Source organism: Aquarana catesbeiana, linkage group LG06 (genome assembly GCF_042186555.1).
Source record: "Aquarana catesbeiana isolate 2022-GZ linkage group LG06, ASM4218655v1, whole genome shotgun sequence".
In the NCBI taxonomy this organism is placed as follows: Eukaryota; Metazoa; Chordata; class Amphibia; order Anura; family Ranidae; genus Aquarana; species Aquarana catesbeiana.
This window is the reverse complement of record NC_133329.1, coordinates 61,892,300-61,915,735: the sequence shown is the minus strand read 5'-3', so window position 1 is coordinate 61,915,735 and position 23,436 is coordinate 61,892,300. Positions and strand designations below refer to the sequence as shown.

At 44.6% G+C, this 23,436-nt stretch overlaps 1 protein-coding gene across 3 annotated transcripts in view; it reads left to right on the top strand.

Moving 5' to 3' along the window:
- The window catches only part of LOC141148550 (tyrosine-protein phosphatase non-receptor type substrate 1-like), a 178,100-nt gene extending 155,444 nt beyond the window's left edge, over positions 1–22,656 (top strand). For all 3 annotated transcript variants that reach the window (XM_073636098.1, XM_073636099.1, XM_073636097.1), the window contains exons 4-6: positions 5,238–5,537; positions 5,645–5,746; positions 20,627–22,656. In XM_073636098.1, coding sequence (XP_073492199.1) covers positions 5,238–5,537; positions 5,645–5,746; positions 20,627–20,637 — 413 coding nt within the window. In that variant the 3' untranslated portion in view covers positions 20,638–22,656. The remainder of the gene's footprint in view (positions 1–5,237; positions 5,538–5,644; positions 5,747–20,626) is intronic.
- The last annotated feature ends 780 nt before the right edge of the window (positions 22,657–23,436 follow it).

Genomic DNA, 23,436 nt, shown 5'->3' with positions numbered 1-23,436 from the left:
CGCTGCTGCCCGCTCCCTCGCATCATAGCTTAAATCTAAATAGAAACACCATGCGGTCCCATCAGTCCTCCTACTCCTAATTCCTCTTAGCACGTCCTGTTGGTTTAAAGTGGTTGTAAATGTTTGATTAAAAAAAAAAAAATGCCTATACTTACCTGCTCTATGCAATGGTTATGCACAGAGCAGCACTGATCCTCTTCTTCTGGGGTCCTCCAGGCCCCTCCTCTTCATCGGGGGCCTCCATGGAAAGCCGCTTTTCATGGGGGCACTCGTGCGGGCTCGCTCCCGAGTCCTGCTGCTGCATCCATAGACACAGACAGCGGGACTCGACTCCGCCCCCCACCCCTGTGTCTCAGCTTTTGATTGACCGCAGCGGGAGCCAATGGCTCTTGCTGTTATGAATCTGTCCAATGAGGAGAGGGACAGCAGCCGGAGCCGCTGCGCTTATGCACATTGCTGGATCGGATCGGGCTTAGGTATAGAAAAGGGGGGTCTGGGAGGGAGCTGCAGCACAGAAGGGTTTTCACCTTAATGCATACAATGGAGTAGGCTGAAAAACCTTAAAGTGGTTGTTACGTCACCGATGAAAAATCATGTAATTCTCTTTCGTACATGTAGATCTAATGTGCAGTAGCTGTGTTTTTTCTAAAAATGACTCCATGAAATACCTTATTTACAGCACCATGGGGTGCTCACGTCACCTGCTGGCGCTGTCCCTTCTTAAACCAAGCACTACAGTGGGAGGGGCCGTGTATCCCCGCTGACGTCAGCCAGGAGAGAGGAGGAGAAGGGCGATGGGAGGTCATGTAAGTGCCCTGCGGCACTGTGAATAAGGTATTTTGCTGAGTCATTTTTAAAAAACACAGCTACTGCACATTAGATCTCCATGTAAGGAAGGGAATTTCATTATTTTTCACTAGTAAATTTAAACAGTGGCCGGAGGGGCGGGGAGGAGATGGCCAACGCAGACTCCCTGAGCTGACAAGCAGGGAGGGAGGGGGAGAGAAGACAGCAGCGGGATGACGGAGGCGTGTAAACTGACCACTGTAATCGGGGCTCAGCAGCCATGATTACCATGGTCAACATAGACAGGAGGACACAGGAACTGGCAGGATCAACCAGGTTTTTTTTACAGTTTAGAGAAGAACAAATGACACAGCACAAGCACTATGCTGTGTATCCTGCTGTAAAGGATCAGAATCATATTATTTTTTTTTTTTTTAGGATTACAACCACTTTAAATCTAATACTCTTTTTTTACGATCCACAGCACTGATGTACTGTAGCCTCAATACTGACTTTCCAGTGTACTCCAATGACACCAACCAAACAGCATTTTTTTCATTCCAGTGACAGTATTGACAAAGTGACACCACTGATGCAGGAACATTTTGTTTCCTCACACTATAATATCGGGGCGTGTCTTCCTATGACACTGTTAGCCCCCATATCACAGCCATTCATTAGGCCTCTTGCACACGGTATTGATTATGCATCAGCATTTCTGGGCATAATGTCAGGTGTTTGTGTTGCACATATTTATGCGTATTCGTGAGTATGCGCATTTACACGTACAATACATTGCTAGGCAAAATCCATTAATATGTGTTCATCGGAACGGGAGACTATCTGCCATAGACGGGAACCAATTCGCCTTATGCCCTGTACACACGATAGGATTTTACGACAACAAATGTTGGATGTGAGCTTGTTGTCGGAAAGTCCGACCGTGTGTATGCTCCATAGAACATTTGTTGGCGGAATTTCCGCCAACAAATGTTTGAGAGCAGGTTCTCAAATTTTCTGACAACAAAATTGTTGTCGGAAATTCCGATCGTGTGTACGCAAGTCCGACGCATCAAAATTCCACGCATGCTCGGAATCAAGCAGAAGAGCCGCACTGGCTATTGAACTTCATTTTTCTCGGCTCGTCGTACGTGTTGTATGTCACCATGTTCTTGACGTTCGGAATTTCTGACAACATTTGTGTGACCGCGTGTATGTAAGACAAGTTTGAGCCAACATCCTTTGGAAAAAAATCCACGGTTTTGTTGTCAGAAAATCCTATTGTGTGTGTACAGGGCATTCGTTTTTCTACCATTTACGTGGCTCTGATTCGACCGGCGGTGGACTACACCCCTGGCTTTCTCTCTAAATGGGAATCTGATCTTGCCATGCAATTCACTGAGGAGAAAATTCTCCACTTTGCCCAGAAGTCTTCTATGGCTACAAAGGTCAAGGAGACCAATTACAATATCCTAACTAGATGGTGCAGGGTGCCCACAACTCTGCATCGCATATTTCCTCAAGTATCAGACACGTGCTGCCGATGTGGTGCTGGACAGGGCACGATGTTGCACATTTTTTCGGGACTGCCCGAAAATTAAACAGTTTTGGCAAGAGCTGGCTGTTGTACACCTAACAATTGTTGATCTGTCGGAGAAGCCCGCGGCATTCTTGCTGCACCTCACAGAACGACCCATTAAAAAATATAAGGCTTCCTAATACAATTCAACTGTTGAACGCTGCAAAGGCTTGTAACCCTTTGTGCTGGAGGTCTGTCAATCCACCTTCGAAGTCTCTTTGGTTTTCGAAAATCAATCAACTTGGAGGCATGGAAGACCTCATGGCTACCCAACATAACAGGGAGGAGATATTTCCTGACACACATGGAGGCTGTGGCTATATTTTGTATATGCTGGTGCAGGAGGTCTTACAACCTGGCTGAGCCCCCGGGGTCTGTTGTTATTATTTGGCCCCAGGCCAGAGAGATTGCTTTTCCTGGTTTCTCTCTTTTCTCTCTTTCCTTCCTTTCTTCTTAACCTCTTCTTCCACCATCTCCCTGTCCCCTTCCCCTACATCCATAATTCCCCTTCCATACACTTTATGAAGCTCTGTGATACACCCCTTGCAGTTTTGGTAGTTATCTGGCCTATATATTTTGTCAATTTGGTTGTAGGCCCTGCTTGGGCCACTGTGGCCTCCAGGGCCTCTCTGACGACCCCAGTTTTCTTTTTGTTTTCTTTACTTTATTTTTTTCCTATTGAACGTAGTTGTATTCTTATGCTGCACTTCATCTGTACATGTTGGAGGCTCTCACCGCCACTTCTTTCTGAGACTTCCATGTTTTTTGTTGGTAGTCACTTGATTTGCAGATTGTCATTTTTGGGGTGCTCGTTGATGCTGTGCAGACTTTATTGTATTACTACTTATTTTGCGTGTCTGTCTACTCATGTGGCTTTGTTATGCACTACTCTTGCACATGTTTGTATAATGCAACTTCTTGTTAAATAAAGGAATTACAAAAAATATTTATACATTTATGCTCATATGCATGCATTTACTCGTACTTGCCGGGAACACAGTTTTTTTTTTTTTACTCGCAGCACTTGTTTACATACCTATGTACAGGTGCATTGTAAACAATGGGCTGCTTTTTAGATCTGTATAAATGCTTTTTCAAGCTGCAGTGTGCAAGAGTCCTTAAAAATGTGCCCCTGATTCCACCATGCAAACATGCAATATCCTGCCGGGGTGCGACCACATAGCGCGGAAGATCAGATGTTCAGGATGAAAAGCAGGGACGTCAATAAACATGTCTCTTTTGTTTACTGGACCCTTAAATGAATTATGGAGCACTCGGTACTGAGAATTCTGGTGTTCTTAACTGAGTCACGTTTTTGAATGAACACAGAAGCTCCCTGTGTTCAGCACTTCTGTATTCAGTGTTAGTGAGTGCTGGGCTGCAGAGGAGGAGATTGAGGACTCTGTGTCCTCAATCTCTTTCTCTAACTAGGTGAAGATCATCATATCACTGCCTCTCCTCTTCGCCTTGTCCATCCCTAGAGCAGGGGGGCGACAGGTGGACCATGAACCCGGCTCTGCCTCCCCCAGCCTCCGCCGCTGTCCTGTTAGCTGCAAAGTGGGAGGCAGGAGCTGGATGGAGGGCAAGGGGCGGGAGCTGCTCGGTGATTAGTTCCTAGCAACCAATCACCAGCTTGCTATTATGAACACCAGCAGCTCCTTCCACCCAGTACTATGCTATCTCCTGATTTCCACCCAGATGAACACAAGCTGGCAGTTACGTTTTACCTACAAAGCGTTGTGTGTATGGGGGGCGGGGGTATACTGTTGGAGGGGGAACAGAGGACGCTATGGGGGGCTTGATGTGAAGGGGATCAGATGACAGTTTTGTGGGGGTACAGGACACTACTGGGGGGAGGAACAGGGCAGAGGACACTACAGTTGGTGGGTGGGTGTGATGTGAATGGGCGGAGGACACAGCATTGGGGGGTACAGAACACTACTGTGGGCGGAGGGGGCAGAGGACACCACAGCAGGGGGTGTAATGTGAAGGGGGCAGAGGTCACAGCATTGGGGGGTACAGAACACTAATATGGGGGGGGCAGAGAACACTACAGTGGGGGGGTGATTTGAAGGGGGCAGAAGACACCACTGTGATGCTGTCTTTTGATTGAGAGTTTGGTCTTTTTTTTTTTCTTTTTTTTTTAAAGGCGCCGCTAATAGACCAAAGACCCCCCCTCCCCTCCCCCGTGGTTTATTATTATGCTTGAAGGGGCCATCAGAAGATGGGTATACTGTAGTGATAAAGGGATGGACATGGTCAGCAACGAAACTCGGGTAGGCCGTGGCATTTAAACAATTCTCAATTGATACTAAGAGGCCCAAAGTGTGCCAAGAAAATATCCCCCACACCATTACACCACCACCAGCCTGAACCATTGATACAAGGCAGGATGGATCCATATTTTTATGTTGTTTACACCAAATTCTGACCCGACCATCTGAATGTCGCAGCTGAAATCGAGACTCCTCAAACTAGGCAACGTTTTCCAATCTTCTATTGTGCAATTTTGGTGAGCCTGTGCAAATTGTAGCCTCAGTTTCCTGATCTTAACTGACAGGAGTGGCACCCGGTGTGGTCTTCTGCTGCTGTAGCTCATCTGCTTCAAGGTTCGATGTGTTGTGTGTTCATAGATGGTATCCTGCATACCTTGGGTATAACGAGTAGTTATTTGAGTTACTGTTGCCTTTCTATAATCTAAAACCAGTCTGCCCATTCACCTCTGACATCAACAAGGCATTTTCCTCCACACAACTGCCGCTCACTGGATATTTTCCCTTTTTTTTAACTCTAAACTGATCACCTGTGTGGATCAAAACATTCTTATGTATCTAATGTACAGCTTCATTAACCATCCCTATGTCCTCTACAGCCCGACCTCTACTCTCCATACTCAGCAAGAGTGTCCAGAGAAATACAGAGAACAACCTGACCTGTATGGCCAATGGATTCTTCCCTAATGATATTAAAGTCACATGGTATAAAGATGGAGAAGTCCTGAAGAATCAGTCCATGGGAAAGCCACTCCAATATGACAATGGAACGTACCAAGTGAACAGCACGGTGACAATCACACCGAACGATGATGACCAGAATAAAATGCTCTCCTGCAGAATCCAACATGTATCCCTACAAGGACCTCTACAGGAGGACTTCCAAATCACCTATCCAGGTGTGACTAATCATCAGATCTTCACGTATTTGATTATGTCTCTCCCCCATGTGTGTTCTACTAACACCCTCCCCATCTTTAATAATTATTGTCTTCTATTTCTCCAGGGTCCTCATCTCATGTGGGCATTATTATCGTGATTGTCATAGCAGTTGTGGTGATAATTGCAGCTCTCGCTTGGTGGAAAAGAGAAAAAATCTGTAGAGAAGGTAACCTACACACATTGATCTCTTTAAATAAAATAATCATCAGTCTGAAATAATATATCAGTGTAAATTCCAGTTTAAAATGGTTGCCTGTATTTCTTGTAGGTTATTCAATCTCCTCTTTAACATATTAAGAGATGATAAAGATTCAAAAGTTTTCATGAAATTCCTTTTTTTTTTTTTAAATGCCCGTTTTATGTTTTTGTTGGATGACTTCTGATTTTAATCAACTTTGGGTGTTCAGAGTTGCCTCCTCTGCTTTTTGAATACCAAGAGATATTGTCACCTTGCAATGCATAGCATATACTCCTCTTACCAGCAATCCATCGCCGCTCCTTTTTCCTCCACAGCTGGCATTGGCATAACTGGTGTTTGTAAACTGGGGGAGCGGTGATGCCACTCCCATCAGTCATGTGACAGTGCATTGGTCTAACGATTGGCTGCTAGACCCTACCACTATGTTAAGGGATGGAGCAGTGAGGAAGTGCAGGTAGGGTGAGTCTAGGAGGGGGTCAGAGGAGGGGGGTGGGCGTGTCCTTTGCAAACACACTGCATAGGCAAGCTGAAAATGGGGTTGATGTACTAAGAATGTAGAGTGGAAAATCTGGTGCAGCTCTGCATAGAAACCAATCAGCTTCCAGGTTTTGTTGTCAAAGCTTAATTGAACAAGCTGAAGTTAGAAGCTGATTGGCTACTATGACCAGCTGCGCCAGACTTTGCACTCTCCAGTTTTAGTAAATCAACCCCAATGTCTCTTTAAAAGAAATCTGCGTTTCATGCATTTTCATACTGCATGCTTGTTCCAGGTCAGTGATTTAGCAAGCATAGAACTGTAGCACCCTGATGTTTGGGCAGGGTTGCTATTACATTTAGTTGCCAGGTGATAGTTGCCTTGGCCAATTGTTAGGAGATCAATTGATTTCCCCCTAATTCTGGAATTGCTGCACTTCTCTCTTCTGTCACTAGGTGGCTGGATATCTGCAGCAAAAAGTATCCCAAACAGGCGTGGACAGAAAAGGATAGGGCTAACCGAATAGCAGTGGATAAGACAAGGGCATTGCAAGGACAGATTAGGAATGAATGGGGTGTCTGAGCCAATGGGCAGGGATTTTCTTGGGTCCCTTGGCCTGCTGGGAGAGCCTGTTTATTTGGGTAGAGTCAGGTAATCGGGGTTCTGTGCCACCTGGACGGCTGTTTGGGTGGACGTGTGTTATGTTGCCCGGGCTACTAGGCCGTAAGCTTTAGGCCTATCCCGGGGACATCTGGCCATTAGGCTGTCTGAGGGTCTATCCAGAAGCAGGAGAGCAGCGTAGGGTTGGGACTGCGGGCTTGTAGTCCAACCAGAAGTAACGGTTCCGCCGGCCGGGGTAGAGGGGAAGATGTCGTCAATAAGGGACCATCCACCTCGCTACCAGAGACCACAGTGATTGAGCTGAGGCCAGTACTAAAGCAGACTTCTCGCCAGCCAGGGATGGTGAAGAAGTGGGAAAACTTCAGCGCCAAGTCAGGGACCCAGCAAGGAAGCGGGGGTGACACTTGAGGAAGATACTGAGTGCTAAATTGGAAGATCTCAGGGGATCCAGTGGCTGGTGGATCTGAAGTCTAGTGAGAGAGAGACTGGGAGCTCGTTGAGTGAAGACCCACAGTGAGTGATTGTGGGGTAAAGAGGACTGTTCTCGTTACAAATAATTGAATACGATTACCGTTAGTAACAGCTACAAGATTGTTGCCATAGGAGACAGTGTCCTACCTATACAGAAGTGGTGTCTGGCTGGAAGCCTTCACCTGTATAGCTGTCTACCTATAGAAGGAGTCTGCCAATTATCATTGCATCTACCTAAGGGTAACCTGGCCCTAACCCTCCCTCCCACAGTTCTGTTCAAGCGACAATAAATCTCTTTGCATTCTAAAAGTGTCTGGCGCCCACCGTTTCATCTTGCATTACAGCCACCATGCCTTGTAACGCATTCTACACAGAAGGATGTCAGCTGTCCTTGACTCTGGAGGCCACCATTAGGCTTAAAGGGGCCTGGGACGTTGCTACAGAACATATAATCATTTTAAGCAAATAGCAATTCTATTTACTGTATGTCATTAGGTTACCTTTTTAAACAATGTCTAAATGACAAAAACAGCAAATATATTTTATACGTATAACTCTATGACTCATTTCCAACCTAAATACAAATGAGGAGGGACAAACGTGGGACTTTATATGAGGCGTGTATCCACTAATACTAACTTCTGAAGGTTTTCAATTTTTTCTGTTTGTTTTTTAAGCAATATACAATTTAATTGCTAACTCGTGACCATTCAGCTACAATGTTGCTTATATAGACATCTCTTATACGGCTTGCACCAGCTCCCGAGGAAGTGAATTTTTTTCACGTAACGCGTAGAGCATTAAGATGCAATCCTGACCGTTTTTTTACTATGGGATTATTCAACTACCAACCATTATTGGTCATCAATTCTAATATGTTCAATGTTTTGGTATTGGTATTTTGGTATTGTTTCCGTATAGTTTTTACTGGTACACGTTTTATGAATGCTATGAGTCCCATGTGATTCTGCTGTGTGCAATTATCTGACCTATGTTTTTAAACCTGTACCATTTTTTTTGGCTGGAATGTACTATTACAATGAACATTTGTTCTTATATACCTCTTGTTATTGTTATACCAATGTTGCATATGTACTATACTTACTGATGGTTATATTATGGTTTACAAAAAAGATATATATTTTTACCTTATTAGTGGATACACGCCTGATATAAAGTCCCATGTTTGTCTCCCCCCCCTCGTTTGTATTGCATATAGGGATGGAGGCATATTACCATATAAAGTCCCAAACTTTTCTTTCTCCCCTAATTTCCAACCTAAATACATTTTAAAAAATGTTTTTCCTACGCACCTATAAGTATTTGATTTGATAAAACTGTTTTTCCTGACTGAAAAGTGGACATAAATATTAAAAGGGGGGGAGATGACGTCCACCCGGATTGATGAGGCCAGCCCCCCGCGTCATTCCCTAATAGGCCGGGCGGGAACTAGTTAAGCAAATCTAAAGACTCCTGTATGATAGTTTAAACCAGGGGTCTCCAAACTTTTTAGCCCGAGGGCCACATTGTAGATTTTACAAATACTTGCAGGCCGGAAAAATGTGTTCATTATAAATAAATGAATAAAATAATGAAATCCCCATCAGAGCCTTTGCACACCTCTGTGTCCCTCATCAGAGTTTCCCCTATATCTGCCTGAAAGGCCAGGCAAGGTGTCGGAGTACTCACCAAGGCCAAGATGCTGAGAGCGGCTCCCCTTGCAGCTGAGTGCACTTTACCCCTGAAGGTGGTACACAGGGTATAGGGCACAGAGAGGTACAGGTTACCAGCAGGTAGATGGGTCTTGAATGGAGGACTCTCGCAGAGTAGAGATTCTGTGCAGAGGTGGACCTGACACCTAGGCTGGAGTAGGAGATCCGGCCTGGGCTCTAACCCAACAGACCCAATAGTAGTTGGGACTGAGTGCAGAAGGATACTGGGGGTTAGGCACAGAGTACTTAGTAGAAGCAAGTCCCTAATGCAAGCCAGGGTCATACACAGAAAGGCCGGTAGAATAGTCCTTTAAACAAGCCGGGGGTCAAACACAGAAGGCAGGTCAGCAGAGGAATCCTTAAGGCAAGCCGGGGTCGTGCACAGAGAGCTGGTAAGTAGAGAAGTCCTCAGGAAAGCCAGGATCATACACAGAAAGGCAGATAGCAGAGCAATCCTTAGACAAGCCGGGGGTCAAACACAGAAGGCAGGTAGCAGAGAAGTCCTTTAAACAAGCCAGGGTCGAAGTACTGGAGAGAGTCAAAGCAGGTCAGGGTCAACCCGGGTTCTGTCTACTATATATTTGAAAGCACCTTAAAAGTCCCGGGGGTGTTTGTTTCAACCCCCCCCCCCGGCACTGTGCACTCTCATACATACCGGGTCACAGCAGGTAAACAGAACTTGAGAAAGGAACACAGGAAGCTGAGGGACAAACCAGCAATTAGACAAGGAGCTGGTCAGCCTTTTATAGGCCAGCAAGGGGGTGTAGTGATAATGCGCGCTTCAGTGCGCACGCTCCCGTGCCGTTACATAGTATCGTGTAACTGTGTGCACCATCCCGCTGTATCTCGCACCCGCATGCGCCGGAGTGCTATTCTGCCGCACAGGCACGTTCCGATACTGACAAGTCCGGCTCCTGCTATTTCTCTGACACAAGGAGAGCATTAATCAGAGAAGCAGCCAAGAGGCCCATGGTAACTCTGAAGAAGCTGCAGAGATCCACAGCTCAGGTGGGAGAATCTGTCCACAAGACAACTATTAGTCATGCACTCCACAAATCTGGCCTTTTATGGAATAGTGGCAAGAAGAAAGTCATTGTTGAAAGAAAGCCATAAGAAGTCCCGTTTTCAGTTTGCGAGAAGCCATGTGGGGGACACAGCAAACATGTGGAAGAAGGTGCTCTGCTCAGATGACACGAAAATTGAACTTTGTGGCCTAAAACCAAACAGCTATAGGTGTGGCAGAAAACTAACACTGCACATCACCCTGAACACACCATCCCCACCGTGAAACATGGTGGTGGCAGCATCATGTTGTGGGGATGCTTTTCTTCAGCAAGGACAGGGAAGCTGGTCAGAGTTGATGGGAAGATGGATGGAGCCAAATACAGACCAATCTTATGTCGCGTACACGCGACTGGACTTTACGGCATACTTGGTCCGGCGGACAATTCGATCGTGTGTGGGCTCCAGCTGACTTTTTTTCCCCAAAAGTTCGACGGATCTAGAAATGAAACATGTTTCAAATCTTGCCGACGGACTCGAGTCCGGTCGAAAAGTCCGCTCGTCTGTATGCTAGTCTGACGGACAAAAAACGACGCTAGGGCAGCTATTGGCTACTGGCTATGAACTTCCTTGTTTTAGTCCGGTCGTACGTCATCACGTACGACTCCGTTGGACTTTGGTTGATCGTGTGTAGGCAAGTCCGTTCATTCGGAAAGTCCGTCGAAAAGTCCGCCGGACAAAGTCTGCCGTAAAGCCCGCTCGTGTGTACGCGGCATTAGAAGAAAACCTGTTGAGGTTGAGGTTCACCTTCCAGCAGGACAACAACACTAAACATACAGCCAGAACTACAATGGAATGGTTTAGATCAAAGCATATTCATGTGTTAGAATAGCCCAGTCACAGTCCAGACCTAAATTCAACTGGGAATCCGTGGCAAGACTTGAAAATTGCTGATCACAGATGCTCTCCATCCAATCTGACAGAGCTTGAGCTATTTTGCAAAGAACGGGCAAAAATTTCACTCTCTAGATGTGCAAAGCTGGTAGAGACATCCCCAAAAAGACTTGCAGCTGTAATTGCAGCGAAAGGGGGTTCTACAAAGTATTGACTCCACATTTTGAAAACCATTTATCATTTTCCCTCCACTTCACAATTATGTTCCACTTTGTGTTGGTCTATCACATAAAGTCCCAATAAAATACATTTACGTTTTTTTTTGCGCCACTTTCTGGTGGTTCTTATGCCACATACACACGAGCGGACTTTTCGACCGGACTGGTCCGACAGGCTTTCGGCGGACTTCCAACAGACTTTCCAAACAAACGGACTTGCCTACACACAATCACACAAAGTCTGATGGATTCGTACGTGATGACGTACGACCAAACTAAAATAAGGAAGTTGATAGCCAGTAGCCAATAGCTGCGCTAGCGTCGGTTTTCGTCCGTCGGACTAGCATACAGACGAGTGGATTTTTCTATAACAACTGGGTCCGGGGGAGTTCCGACGTAAAGATTTGAAACATGTTCCAAATCTAAAGTCCGTCAGATTTTTGACCGAAAAAGTCCGCTGCAGGTCCCATGAAGCCCACACGCGGTCGAATTGTCCGCTGGACTCGGTCCGTCGGACCAGTCCGGTCGATAAGTCCGCTCGTGTGTACACGGCATTAGGCTTAGCTGGATGATTGCGGAGCCCAGGAACTGATCCAGCGGTTGCAGCGGCTGACCACAGAGATTAGCAGAGGAAAGATGGCCTCAGCAAAACTCTATAGTCTAGGAGGACCGGAGCAACGTCATGACTTCATCTCCAGTTCCAGTCCAATGTAAACAATGCCATTAAAAAAAAAAAAAAAGGTTTAGATCAATGTTTTTTTTATCTAATGCTTTCCATTGTAAAGGAGAGATGTGGGGTTTTATAGACCCCAGATCTCTCCATAAAGAGGACCTGTCAGGGATGTTAACTGTAAATTTCTTGCGCTAACAATAAAAGCGATCAAAGAAAAATTTAAAGGGACATTGTGTGACTGTAATAAAAAAAAAACAAGTATCTTTTTAAAGCAGGAATATCATTAAATGGCGGACCATTAACCCGAATCCAGACCGAGTTACTGTCCCATCCGGACCCACGGCCTCACCATTTAGGTGGCGCTTCTATTCACCGCTGTCATGCTCTGCATGTTGGGAAGCAGGATACTAATAGGCTGAGTGCGGGAGACACAGCTCTGCATCTGATGGAGGGTGGGAGCAGGAACTGCCGGAGGTCAACATTTAACAAGCAAGTGATTGGTGGCTAGGACCGCCCTGCGTCCTAGCCACCAATCACCTGCTAGTTAATCTGGACAGTTAACTCATGCAGCTCCTGCCCTCCATCCAATGCAGAGCTGTGTCTCCTGCACTCAGCCTATTAGTATCCTGCCTTCTGCTCTCCGTTCTGTCTAAGGTAGGAAAGTGAAGGGCACAGGACACTACTGGAGGGAAGGGGGATGTGATGTGCAAGGGGGCTGTGCTAAGAGTGGGGGGGAACTTGCTGGATGTCAAGAGGGTAGAGCACACTACTGTGGGAGGCAGTGCTGTGGGGGGGCTGTGAAGGGGTGTTGTGAAGTGAGAGGGGTGCAGTGCTGAAGGGTAAGGGGGGTGATGAAGGGGGGGGTCAGGATTAGAGGGCAGAGCACACTACTGTGGGGGATTTGTGATGTGAGGGGAGTCAGTGCTGTAGGAAGGTGATGTAAAGGGCGGGGAGGGGGGGCAATGCAGTAGGGGGGTGATGTGAAGAGGGTAGAGCACACTACTGTGGGGGATTTGTGATGTGAGGGGAGTCAGTGCTGTAGGAAGGTGATGTAAAGGGTGGGGAGGGGGGGCAATGCAGTAGGGGGGTGATGTGAAGAGGGTAGAGCACACTACTGTGGGAGGTGGGATTTGTGATGTGGGGGGTGCAGTGCTGTTGGAGAAGTGATTGTAAGGGGGCAGTGCTGTGTGTGTGGGTGGGGAGTTGATGTGAAGGGGGGAAGTGCTGTGGAGGGGGTCGATGTCAAGGGGGGGCAGTGCTGTGGGTGGGCTGATGTCAAGGGGGAAACAGTGCTAGGGGGGGCAGGTAAAGTGAAGGGGGACAGTGCTGTGGGGAGGGGGGTGATGTAAGGGGGGGGGGTGACAGGTGTTGTGAAGAGGACAGTACTGTGGGGGGGGTGATTTGAAAAGGGGTGTGAGGACTCTGCTGTGAATAAAGGGGGTGTGTTATGTAAAGGGGATTCAGTTCAATGAGTGGGGATGATGTGACAGGGGCCTGAGAACATTACTCTGAAGGGTAAACTATGAAGTGGGGGACAATGATGTGAGGGGGACTGAGGACACGGATGTAGAAGCGGGATTGTGATATAAGGGGGGCTGTGAGGTAATGGAGTCTTTGCGTAAACGTGCGATTTGGACCTCTGCCAAAAGAAAGTTTTACTGATCGGATCTCCCGTAAATTTTAATTCAATACCCCTGTTTTAAGGTAAAGTAAAAAAGTAAAAGAAAAAGGTCAAAACTTTAGATTCTGGATACTGTAGGGAAAGGTTTTTTTTGCCATCTGTTTTTTTTTTTTTTTGGGAAGATTTTCCTTCACTTTCTATAAACGCAACAGAATGTGAGAAGTTCTTTCCAATGTGAAGAAAATCCCTTCCTAGACCCTTGTCACAGGAACACGTGTTCTCTTGGAAGAGTTCCCCCTCCCATCCTGGTGGTAACTCAACAATTTGGATTTATCCTCATTTTATTCCCTGGGACACTGGTGACAATTAGAGTCTAAAGGGGACACAGACATCAATAAAAACCTGACAGTGCATATTTCAATTGAGATGCAAACAGCTGTAGCTGCCAATAACCTTTCACCCCAATTAAAAATCATATGCTTTAAAGTTTAAACCTTGACACTTTTTTTATGGTCTTCTCTTCGCAAAGTCTTGGCTGTGAGAGACTTTAGAGATTATTTTCACCCTCGCATTCAATTTCTTGATGCTTCACCATCATCCTCCCTCCGGTAAACAATGTACAGGGGTTCTAGACAGATCTGCTCCCCTGGGTTACTTTCATAGACAAAAAAACATTTTCATAAAAATTTGGCAGCAGCATATTTACATTGACCGAAACTAAAAGTACAATACATTCTCATCCATTGATGAAAACTATGACGAAAATCAAATTCCGCTTTCATCAACAAACTTTGACACCTTAAAGTGTTACTAAACTCACAATAGTAAAATCAGTCTGTATATGCAGTAAAGCATGCTTGTTATACTCACCTTGGAACTAAAGGGGTTAATCCTCTGCATTGTGTTGATCCTATATGGACAGATCCTTCCCTCCTGCACTGTCTATCTTGGCGAGGCCACATAATACAGTGAGGGTAGCCGACCTGCACATGCTCAGTTTAGTCTCTATTGCTGGAGAGAACATTTCCTGTTTCAGTTGAACTGTGAGGTCCCATTATATTGACATCAAACATGTGGGCATGTGTACAGGCTGTAGTGGAAATCTCCTCCTACCTGAAAACTCAGCAGAGGAACAATTTTTTTATTACTGGGTTTAGTAAAGCTTTAACCACTTGCCGACCGCCGCACGACTATATACGTCGGCAGAATGGCACGGGCAGGCAAAAGGACGTGTATGTACGTCCTTGCCTGCCCGCGGGTGGGGGGTCCGATCGGACCCCCCCCCGGTGCCTGCGGCGGTCGGCAAATCTTCCCCGGCGATCGGAGGTGAGGGGGAGGCCATCCATTCGTGGCCCCCCCCTCGCGATCGCTCTCAGCCAATGGGATCATTTCCCTGCCTCTGTATTGTACACAGAGGCAGAGGAAATGATGTCATCTCTCCTCGGCTCGGTATTTTCCGTTCCGGGCCGAGGAGAGAAGACTGCAATGTAAGTGCACCAACACACTACACACAGTAGAACATGCCAGGCACACAAAACACCCCGATCGCCCCCCGATCCCCCCCCAATCACCCCCCCCCCCCTGTCACAAACTGACACCAAGCAGGTTTTTTTTTTTTTTTTTTTTTTTTTTTTTTTCTGATTACTGTATTGGTGTCAGTTTGTGACAGTTACAGTGTCAGGGCAGTGAGTGTTAGGCCCCCTGTAGGTCTAGGATACCCCCCTAACCCCCCCTAATAAAGTTTTAACCCCTTGATCACCCCCTGTCACCAGTGTTGCTAAGCGATCATTTTTCTGATCGCTGTATTAGTGTCGCTGGTGACGCTAGTTAGGGACGTAAATATTTAGGTTCGCCGTCAGCGTTTTATAGCGACAGGGACCCCCATATACTATCTAATAAATGTTTTAACCCCTTGATTGCCCCCTAGTTAACCCTTTCACCACTGATCACCGTATAAGTGTTACGGGTGACGCTGGTTAGTTTGTTTATTTTTTATAGTGTCAGGGCACCCGCCGTTTATTACCGAATAAAGATTTAGCCCCCTGATCACCCGACGGTGATATGCGTCGCCCCAGGCAGCGTCAGATTAGCGCCAGTACCGCTAACACCCACGCACGCAGCATACACCTCCCTTAGTGGTATAGTATCTGTACAGATCAATATCTGATCCGATCAGATCTATACTAGCGTCCCCAGCAGTTTAGGGTTCCCAAAAACACAGTGTTAGCGGGATCAGCCCAGATACCCGCTAGCACCTGCATTTTGCCCCTCCGCCCGGCCCAGCCCACCCAAGTGCAGTATCGATCGATCACTGTCACTTACAAAACACTAAACGCATAACTGCAGCGTTCGCAGAGTCAGGCCTGATCCCTGCGATCGCTAACAGTTTTTTTGGTAGCATTTTGGTGAAATGGCAAGCACCAGCCCCAGGCAGCGTCAGGTTAGTGCCAGTACCGCTAACACCCACGCACCGTACACCTCCCTTAGTGGTATAGTATCTGAACGCATCAATATCTGATCCGATCAGATCTATACTAGCGTCCCCAGCAGTTTAGGGTTCCCAAAAACGCAGTGTTAGCGGGATCAACCCAGATACCTGCTAGCACCTGTGTTTTGCCCCTCCGCCCGGCCCAGCCCAGCCCACCCAAGTGCAGTATCGATCGATCACTGTCACTTACAAAACACTAAACGCATAACTGCAGCGTTCGCAGAGTCAGGCCTGATCCCTGCGATCGCTAACAGTTTTTTTTGGTAGCGTTTTGGTGAACTGGCAAGCACCAGCCCCAGGCAGCGTCAGGTTAGTGCCAGTAGCGCTAACACCCACGCACGCACCGTACACCTCCCTTAGTGGTATAGTATCTGAACTGATCAATATCTGATCCGATCAGATCTATACTGGCGTCCCCAGCAGTTTAGGGTTCCCAAAAACGCAGTGTCAGCGGGATCAGCCCAGATACCTGCTAGCACCTGCGTTTTGCCCCTCCGCCCGGCCCAGCCCAGCCCACCCAAGTGCAGTATCGATCGATCACTGTCACTTACAAAACACTAAATGCATAACTGCAGCGTTCGCAGAGTCAGGCCTGATCCCTGCGATGGCTAACAGTTTTTTTGGTAGCGTTTTGGTGAACTGGCAAGCGCCAGCGGCCTAGTACACCCCGGTCGTAGTCAAACCAGCACTGCAGTAACACTTGGTGACGTGGCGAGTCCCATAAGTGCAGTTCAAGCTGGTGAGGTGGCAAGCACAAATAGTGTCCCGCTGCCACCAAGAAGACAAACACAGGCCCGTCATGCCCATAGTGCCCTTCCTGCTGCATTCGCCAATCCTAATTGGGAACCCACCACTTCTGCAGCGCCCGTACTTCCCCCATTCACATCCCCAACCAAATGCAGTCGGCTGCATGAGAGGCATTTTTATGTCCTCCCGAGTACCCCTACCCAACGAACCCCCCCAAAAAAGATGTTGTGTCTGCAGCAAGCGCGGATATAGGCGTGACACCCGCTATTATTGTCCCTCCTGTCCTGACAATCCTGGTCTTTGCATTGGTGAATGTTTTGAACGCTACCATTCACTAGTTGAGTATTAGCGTAGGGTACAGCATTGCACAGACTAGGACACACTTTCACAGGGTCTCCCAAGATGTCATCGCATTTTGAGAGACCCGAACCTGGAACCGGTTACAGTTATAAAAGTTACAGTTACAAAAAAAGTGTAAAAAAAAAAAAAAAAAAAAACACAAACAAAAATATAAAATAAAAAATAATAGTTGTAGTTTTATTGTTCTCTCTCTATTCTCTCTCTCTCTCTCTATTCTCTCTATTGTTCTGCTCTTTTTTACTGTATTCTATTCTGCAATGTTTTATTGTTATTATGTTTTATCATGTTTGCTTTTCAGGTCTGCAATTTTTTATACTTTACCGTTTACTGTGCTTTATTGTTAACCATATTTTTGTCTTCAGGTACAGCATTCACGACTTTGAGTGGTTATACCAGAATGATGCCTGCAGGTTTAGGTATCATCTTGGTATCATTCTTTTCAGCCAGCGGTCGGCTTTCATGTAAAAGCAATCCTAGCGGCTAATTAGCCTCTAGACTGCTTTTACAAGCAGTGGGAGAGAATGCCCCCCCCCCCACCGTCTTCCGTGTTTTTCTCTGGCTCTCCTGTCTCAACAGGGAACCTGAGAATGCAGCCGGTGATTCAACCAGCTGACCATAGAGCTGATCAGAGACCAGAGTGGCTCCAAACATCTCTATGGCCTAAGAAACCGGAAGCTACGAGCATTTTATGACTTAGATTTCGCCGGATGTAAATAGCGCCATTGGGAAAGCATTTTATCATACCGATCTTGGTGTGGTCAGATGCTTTGAGGGCAGAAGAGAAATCTAGGGTCTAATAGACCCCAATTTTTTCAAAAAAGAGTACCTGTCACTACCTATTGCTATCATAGGGGATATTTACATTCCCTGAGATAACAATAAAAATGATTAAAAAAAAAAAAAAATGAAAGGAACAGTTTTAAAATAAGATAAAAAAGCAAAAAAATAATAAAGAAAAAAAAAAAAAAAAAAAAAGCACCCCTGTCCCCCCTGCTCTCGCGCTAAGGCGAACGCAAGCGTCGGTCTGGCGTCAAATGTAAACAGCAATTGCACCATGCATGTGAGGTATCACCGCGACGGTCAGATCGAGGGCAGTAATTTTAGCAGTAGACCTCCTCTGTAAATCTAAAGTGGTAACCTGTAAAGGCTTTTAAAGGCTTTTAAAAATGTATTTATTTTGTTGTCACTGCACGTTTGTGTGCAATTGTAAAGCATGTCATGTTTGGTATCCATGTACTCCGCCTAAGATCATCTTTTTTATTTCATCAAACATTTGGGCAATATAGTGTGTTTTAGTGCATTAAAATGTAAAAAAGTGTGTTTTTTCCCCAAAAAATGCGTTTGAAAAATCGCTGCGCAAATACTGTGTGAAAAAAATAAATAAAACACCCACCATTTTAATCTGTAGGGCATTTGCTTTAAAAAAATATATAATGTGTGGGGGTTCAAAGTAATTTTCTTGCAAAAAAAAATAATTTTTTCATGTAATCAAAAAGTGTCAGAAAGGGCTTTGTCTTCAAGTGGTTAGAAGAGTGGGTGATGTGTGACATAAGCTTCTAAATGTTGTGCATAAAATGCCAGGACAGTTCAAACCCCCCCAAATGACCCCATTTTGGAAAGTAGACACCCCAAGCTATTTGCTGAGAGGCATGTCGAGTCCATGGAATATTTTATATTGTGACACAAGTTGCGGGAAAGAGACAAATTATTATTTTTTTTTTTTTTTTGCACAAAGTTGTCACTAAATTATATATTGCTCAAACATGCCATGGGAATATGTGAAATTACACCCCAAAATACATTCTGTTGCTTCCTCTGAGTACGGGGATACCACATGTGTGAGACTTTTTGGGAGCCTAGCCACGTATGGGACCCCGAAAACCAAGCACCGCCTTCAGGCTTTCTAAGGGCGTAAATTTTTGATTTCACTCTTCACTGCCTATCACAGTCTCGGAGGCCATGGAATGCCCAGGTGGCACAAACCCCCCCCAAATGACCCCATTTTGGAAAGTAGACACCCCAAGCTATTTGCTGAGAGGTATAGTGAGTATTTTGCAGACCTCACTTTTTGTCACAAAGTTTTGAAAATTAAAAAAAGAAAAAAAAAATTTTTTTTTTGTCTTTCTTCATTTTCAAAAACAAATGAGAGCTGCAAAATACTCACCATGCCTCTCAGCAAATAGCTTGGGGTGTCTACTTTCCAAAATGGGGTCATTTGGGGGGGGTTTGTGCCACCTGGGCATTCCATGGCCTCCGAAACTGTGATAGGTAGTGAAGAGTGAAATCAAAAATGTACACCCTTAGAAATCCTGAAGGCGGTGATTGGTTTTCGGGGTCCCGTACGCGGCTAGGCTCCTAAAAAGTCCCACACATGTGGTATCCCCGTACTCAAGAGAAGCAGCAGAATGTATTTTGGGGTGCAATTCCACATATGCCCATGACCTGTGTGAGCAATATATCATTTAGTGACAACTTTGTGCAAAAAAAAATAAAAAAATAAATTGTCACTTTCCCGCAACTTGTGTCAAAATATAAAATATTCCATGGACTCAACATGCCTCTCAGCAAATAGCTTGGGGTGTCTACTTTCCAAAATGGGGTCATTTGGGGGGGGTTTGTGCCATCTGGGCATTTTATGGCCTTCAAAACTGTGATAGGTAGTGAGGAGTAAAATCAAAAATGTACGCCCTTAGAAATCCTGAAGGCAGTGATTGGTTTTCGGGGCCCCGTACGCGGCTAAGCTCCCAAAAAGTCCCACACATGTGGTATCCCCATACTCAGGAGAAGCAGCTGAATGTATTTTGGGGTGCAATTCCACATATGCCCATGGCCTGTGTGAGCAATATATCATTTAGTGACAACTTTTTGTAATTTTTTTTTTTTTTTTTTTTTTCATTATTCAATCACTTGGGACAAAAAAAATGAATATTCAATGGGCTCAACATGCCTCTCAGCAATTTCCTTGGGGTGTCTACTTTCCAAAATGGGGTCATTTGTGGGGGTTTTGTACTGCCCTGTCATTTTAGCACCTCAAGAAATGACATAGGCAGTCATAAATTAAAGACTGTGTAAATTCCAGAAAATGTACCCTAGTTTGTAGACGCTATAACTTTTGCGCAAACCAATAAATATACACTTATTGACATTTTTTTTACCAAAGACATGTGGCCAAATACATTTTGGCCTAAATGTATGACTAAAATTGAGTTTATTGGATTTTTTTTAGAACAAAAAGTAGAAAATATAATTTTTTTTCAAAATTTTCAGTCTTTTTCCGTGTATAGCGCAAAAAATAAAAACGGCAGAGGTGATCAAATACCATCAAAAGAAAGCTCTATTTGTGGGAAGAAAAGGACGCAAATTTCGTTTGGTTACAGCATTGCATGACCGCGCAATTAGCAGTTAAAGCGACGCAGTGCCAAATTGTAAAAAGTGCTCTGGTCAGGAAGGGGGTAAATCCTTCCGGGGCTGAAGTGGTTAAGTAAGGACAAAGCTATAGCTAAATAAACAGCCCATAGTGAGAATGTAAAAATTGCTGACACAAAATTTCCTTCATTCCTCATAGGAGTTCTCTGAAAAGAAGATGGAGAAGTTAAATAAAGGAGATCGACGTCCAGCAGACACTAACCATGACTTTCAGAGAGGTAGCACTGATGGTGAACCTTGGCACCCCAGATGTTTTGGAACTAAATTTCCCATAATGCTCATGCACTCTGCACTGTAGTTGAGCATCATGGGAAATGTAGTTCCAAAACATCTGGGGTGCCAAGGTTCACCATCACTGGGCTCAGATGAAGAGGAGGAAACCAGTACTCTTAATGAAACGAGGCAGAAAAGTGATGGAAGATTCTTCATTCTACACAAGTTAAGAAGAGAAAACAGAAGAATTTCCTAAACCTCCTCAAATGTCACCTTCTGTAACTCTGTAGAGCAAATGGCTGCCTGCTTGGATATAGACTGATTGGATAGTTTGGTTGAGTTTTCAGTTTACATAGTTTTGGTAAATCTCAGGTTGATTGTTTAAAGAATGCACAGTAACGTGTATTGTGAGCTTAAGCTAAAAGATGAGCCAGGAGCACAATGACCAGTATTATAAAGGCCTACACCTCATCACAGTGTAAAGCCTGGTACACAGCACTCGTTTTGTTTTTTTTGTCCATTGGCTGAGAGCCGGGCCAGCTGCCATACACACGGGCCAAATGTTGGATGGTTTTTTATTGAACTGGCCAATGTCACCGGACATTCGGCTCATGTGTACAGGGCTTTACACTATAATGTAATTCCTGGACCTTTACTAGACTTTAGCCTTATATTGAACAATTCTAAACTCTCATGTATATTGCCAAATGATAGGCTTCAGGGAACATGGAGATATTTGTGATGTCGAAATTAAAAACAATATATCTTGTAATTTTGTTCTATAAGTACGGTACACACTTGAAAAAGTGTTTAAAGAAACCTAATGGAAGAAATGTAGAACAATCTACTGTTTCTGAGATGTAATTACAATCGACAGGAACAGGACAATCTTCTGTTATTTATATGTTCACAAGCAGGTTATTTTTCTTGTGATTTAACTGAGGTAATATTTATTTTCTTGTTTTTTGTTTAATAAAATATTAATATATTGGCCGATTTATCCAACAGAAAAGTCTCAAATCTCTACATTAGTGACTAGTTTATGCATCTCACAATATCCCTATTGTCTTTAACATATGATTCTATATACCAAAAGGAGAGACAGAGATAGGGGACTTTTTAAGGTGCCAAAAATTACCCCAGGAAATGTACACATGACCTTTTTGTTAAAATTGTAAAATCTTCTTTTTTTTTATCCAACATGATTAAAATCAATACATAAAACACATCATAAAATCAAATATCAAGCCATCCCTTGTATGCTAATCTCTGCCACCAGAACCACACCTCCCATAAGCCAATATGTATATATGGATGTAGTTGAATATCTTTTTGTGCTCTGTTATTGTATATTAATATTCATCTATCTTCTAATATTTCAAAGTCTCCTGAAGAAGCACTAAATCCAAAACGCGTTGAGAACTCTAGACACTGCACAATATATAAACATCTAATCTCCTTGAAGCATGCATATTCCTTCATTTATTTGTTATTTAACTACATCTATATAAACATATTGGCTGACGGGAGGTGTGGTTCTGGTAGCAGAGATTAGCATACAGGATATATTTTATTTTATTTGATGTGTTTTATGGATTCATTTCAATCATGTTGGATAAATTTAAAAGATTTACAATTTTAACAAAAAGGTCACGTGTCTGTTTCCTGGGGGTTTTTTTGGCATCTTTAAATTGCCCTATCTCTGTTTTCTCCTTTTGGTATATAATTTTGTTTTTGGGATGTGGAGCCATGCGTGTCATGTTATATCTCTAGTTATACTTATGATTCTGTCCTAGCACTTTTTTTTGGTTAATAATCAGGTGGTAATGATCATCACTTGGCTTTAAATATACACTGACTAGGTAATATGTTTGTAAAATATGTACAGTATACATAAAGTATATTGGGGTGTATGACAATAAGTTTTTACTTTAGTAAATTTTGATTGCTGTGACAGTTCTTTGTTTTGTTTTTTTTAAAAAAGTAAAAATCTAACTAAAATGAGTTGGGGCTCTGTCACCCAGTTTAATATAATATACAACATAATGTATACAGTGTATAACATGAATGCAGTACAGTGGGTCGGGAGTATGATATACAGCATTACATGTACAGTGCATGGGTCAGGAGTATAATGTATGTAGAGTGCAGTGGTCAGAAGTATGTCATACAAAGCCCAGTATACAGAGCCCCGTGATCAAGTGTAGGAATTGTACAACATAGGGTCTGACGTGCAAGTGGCAGAAGCGCGTAACACACAGGGCGCAGGGCTTAGAAGTATGTAACTTCCAGAGCCCAGGGGTTAGGACTGGAGTGAGTAACGCACAGAAAGGCTCGGCTGTGCATAATATACAGAGTGCAGGGAATGCATAACACAGAGGGAGCAAACAGAATCTGGAACAGCTGTGCATGGCAACCAATTAGCTTCTTGACCTTGTTCAATTAATGAAAGTTAAAAGCTGGTTGGTTGCCATGTGCAGCTGCTCCAGTTTTCAGCTGCCCCAGTTTTAGTTAATTCCTCTAAGAAAGCGCAGGGGACAGATGTGCATAACACACATAATAGAGGGACAAGAGTGCATAACACAAAAAGTGCAGAGATAGGAAGTGCATGATGCACAGAGTGCGGGGGTCAGAAGTTTGTAACGTACAGAGTGAAGGGCTCAGGAGTGTATAATGCCAATAGTGCAGGGCTCAAGAGTACATAATGCAGAGAGTGCAGTGGCCAGAAGTGCATAA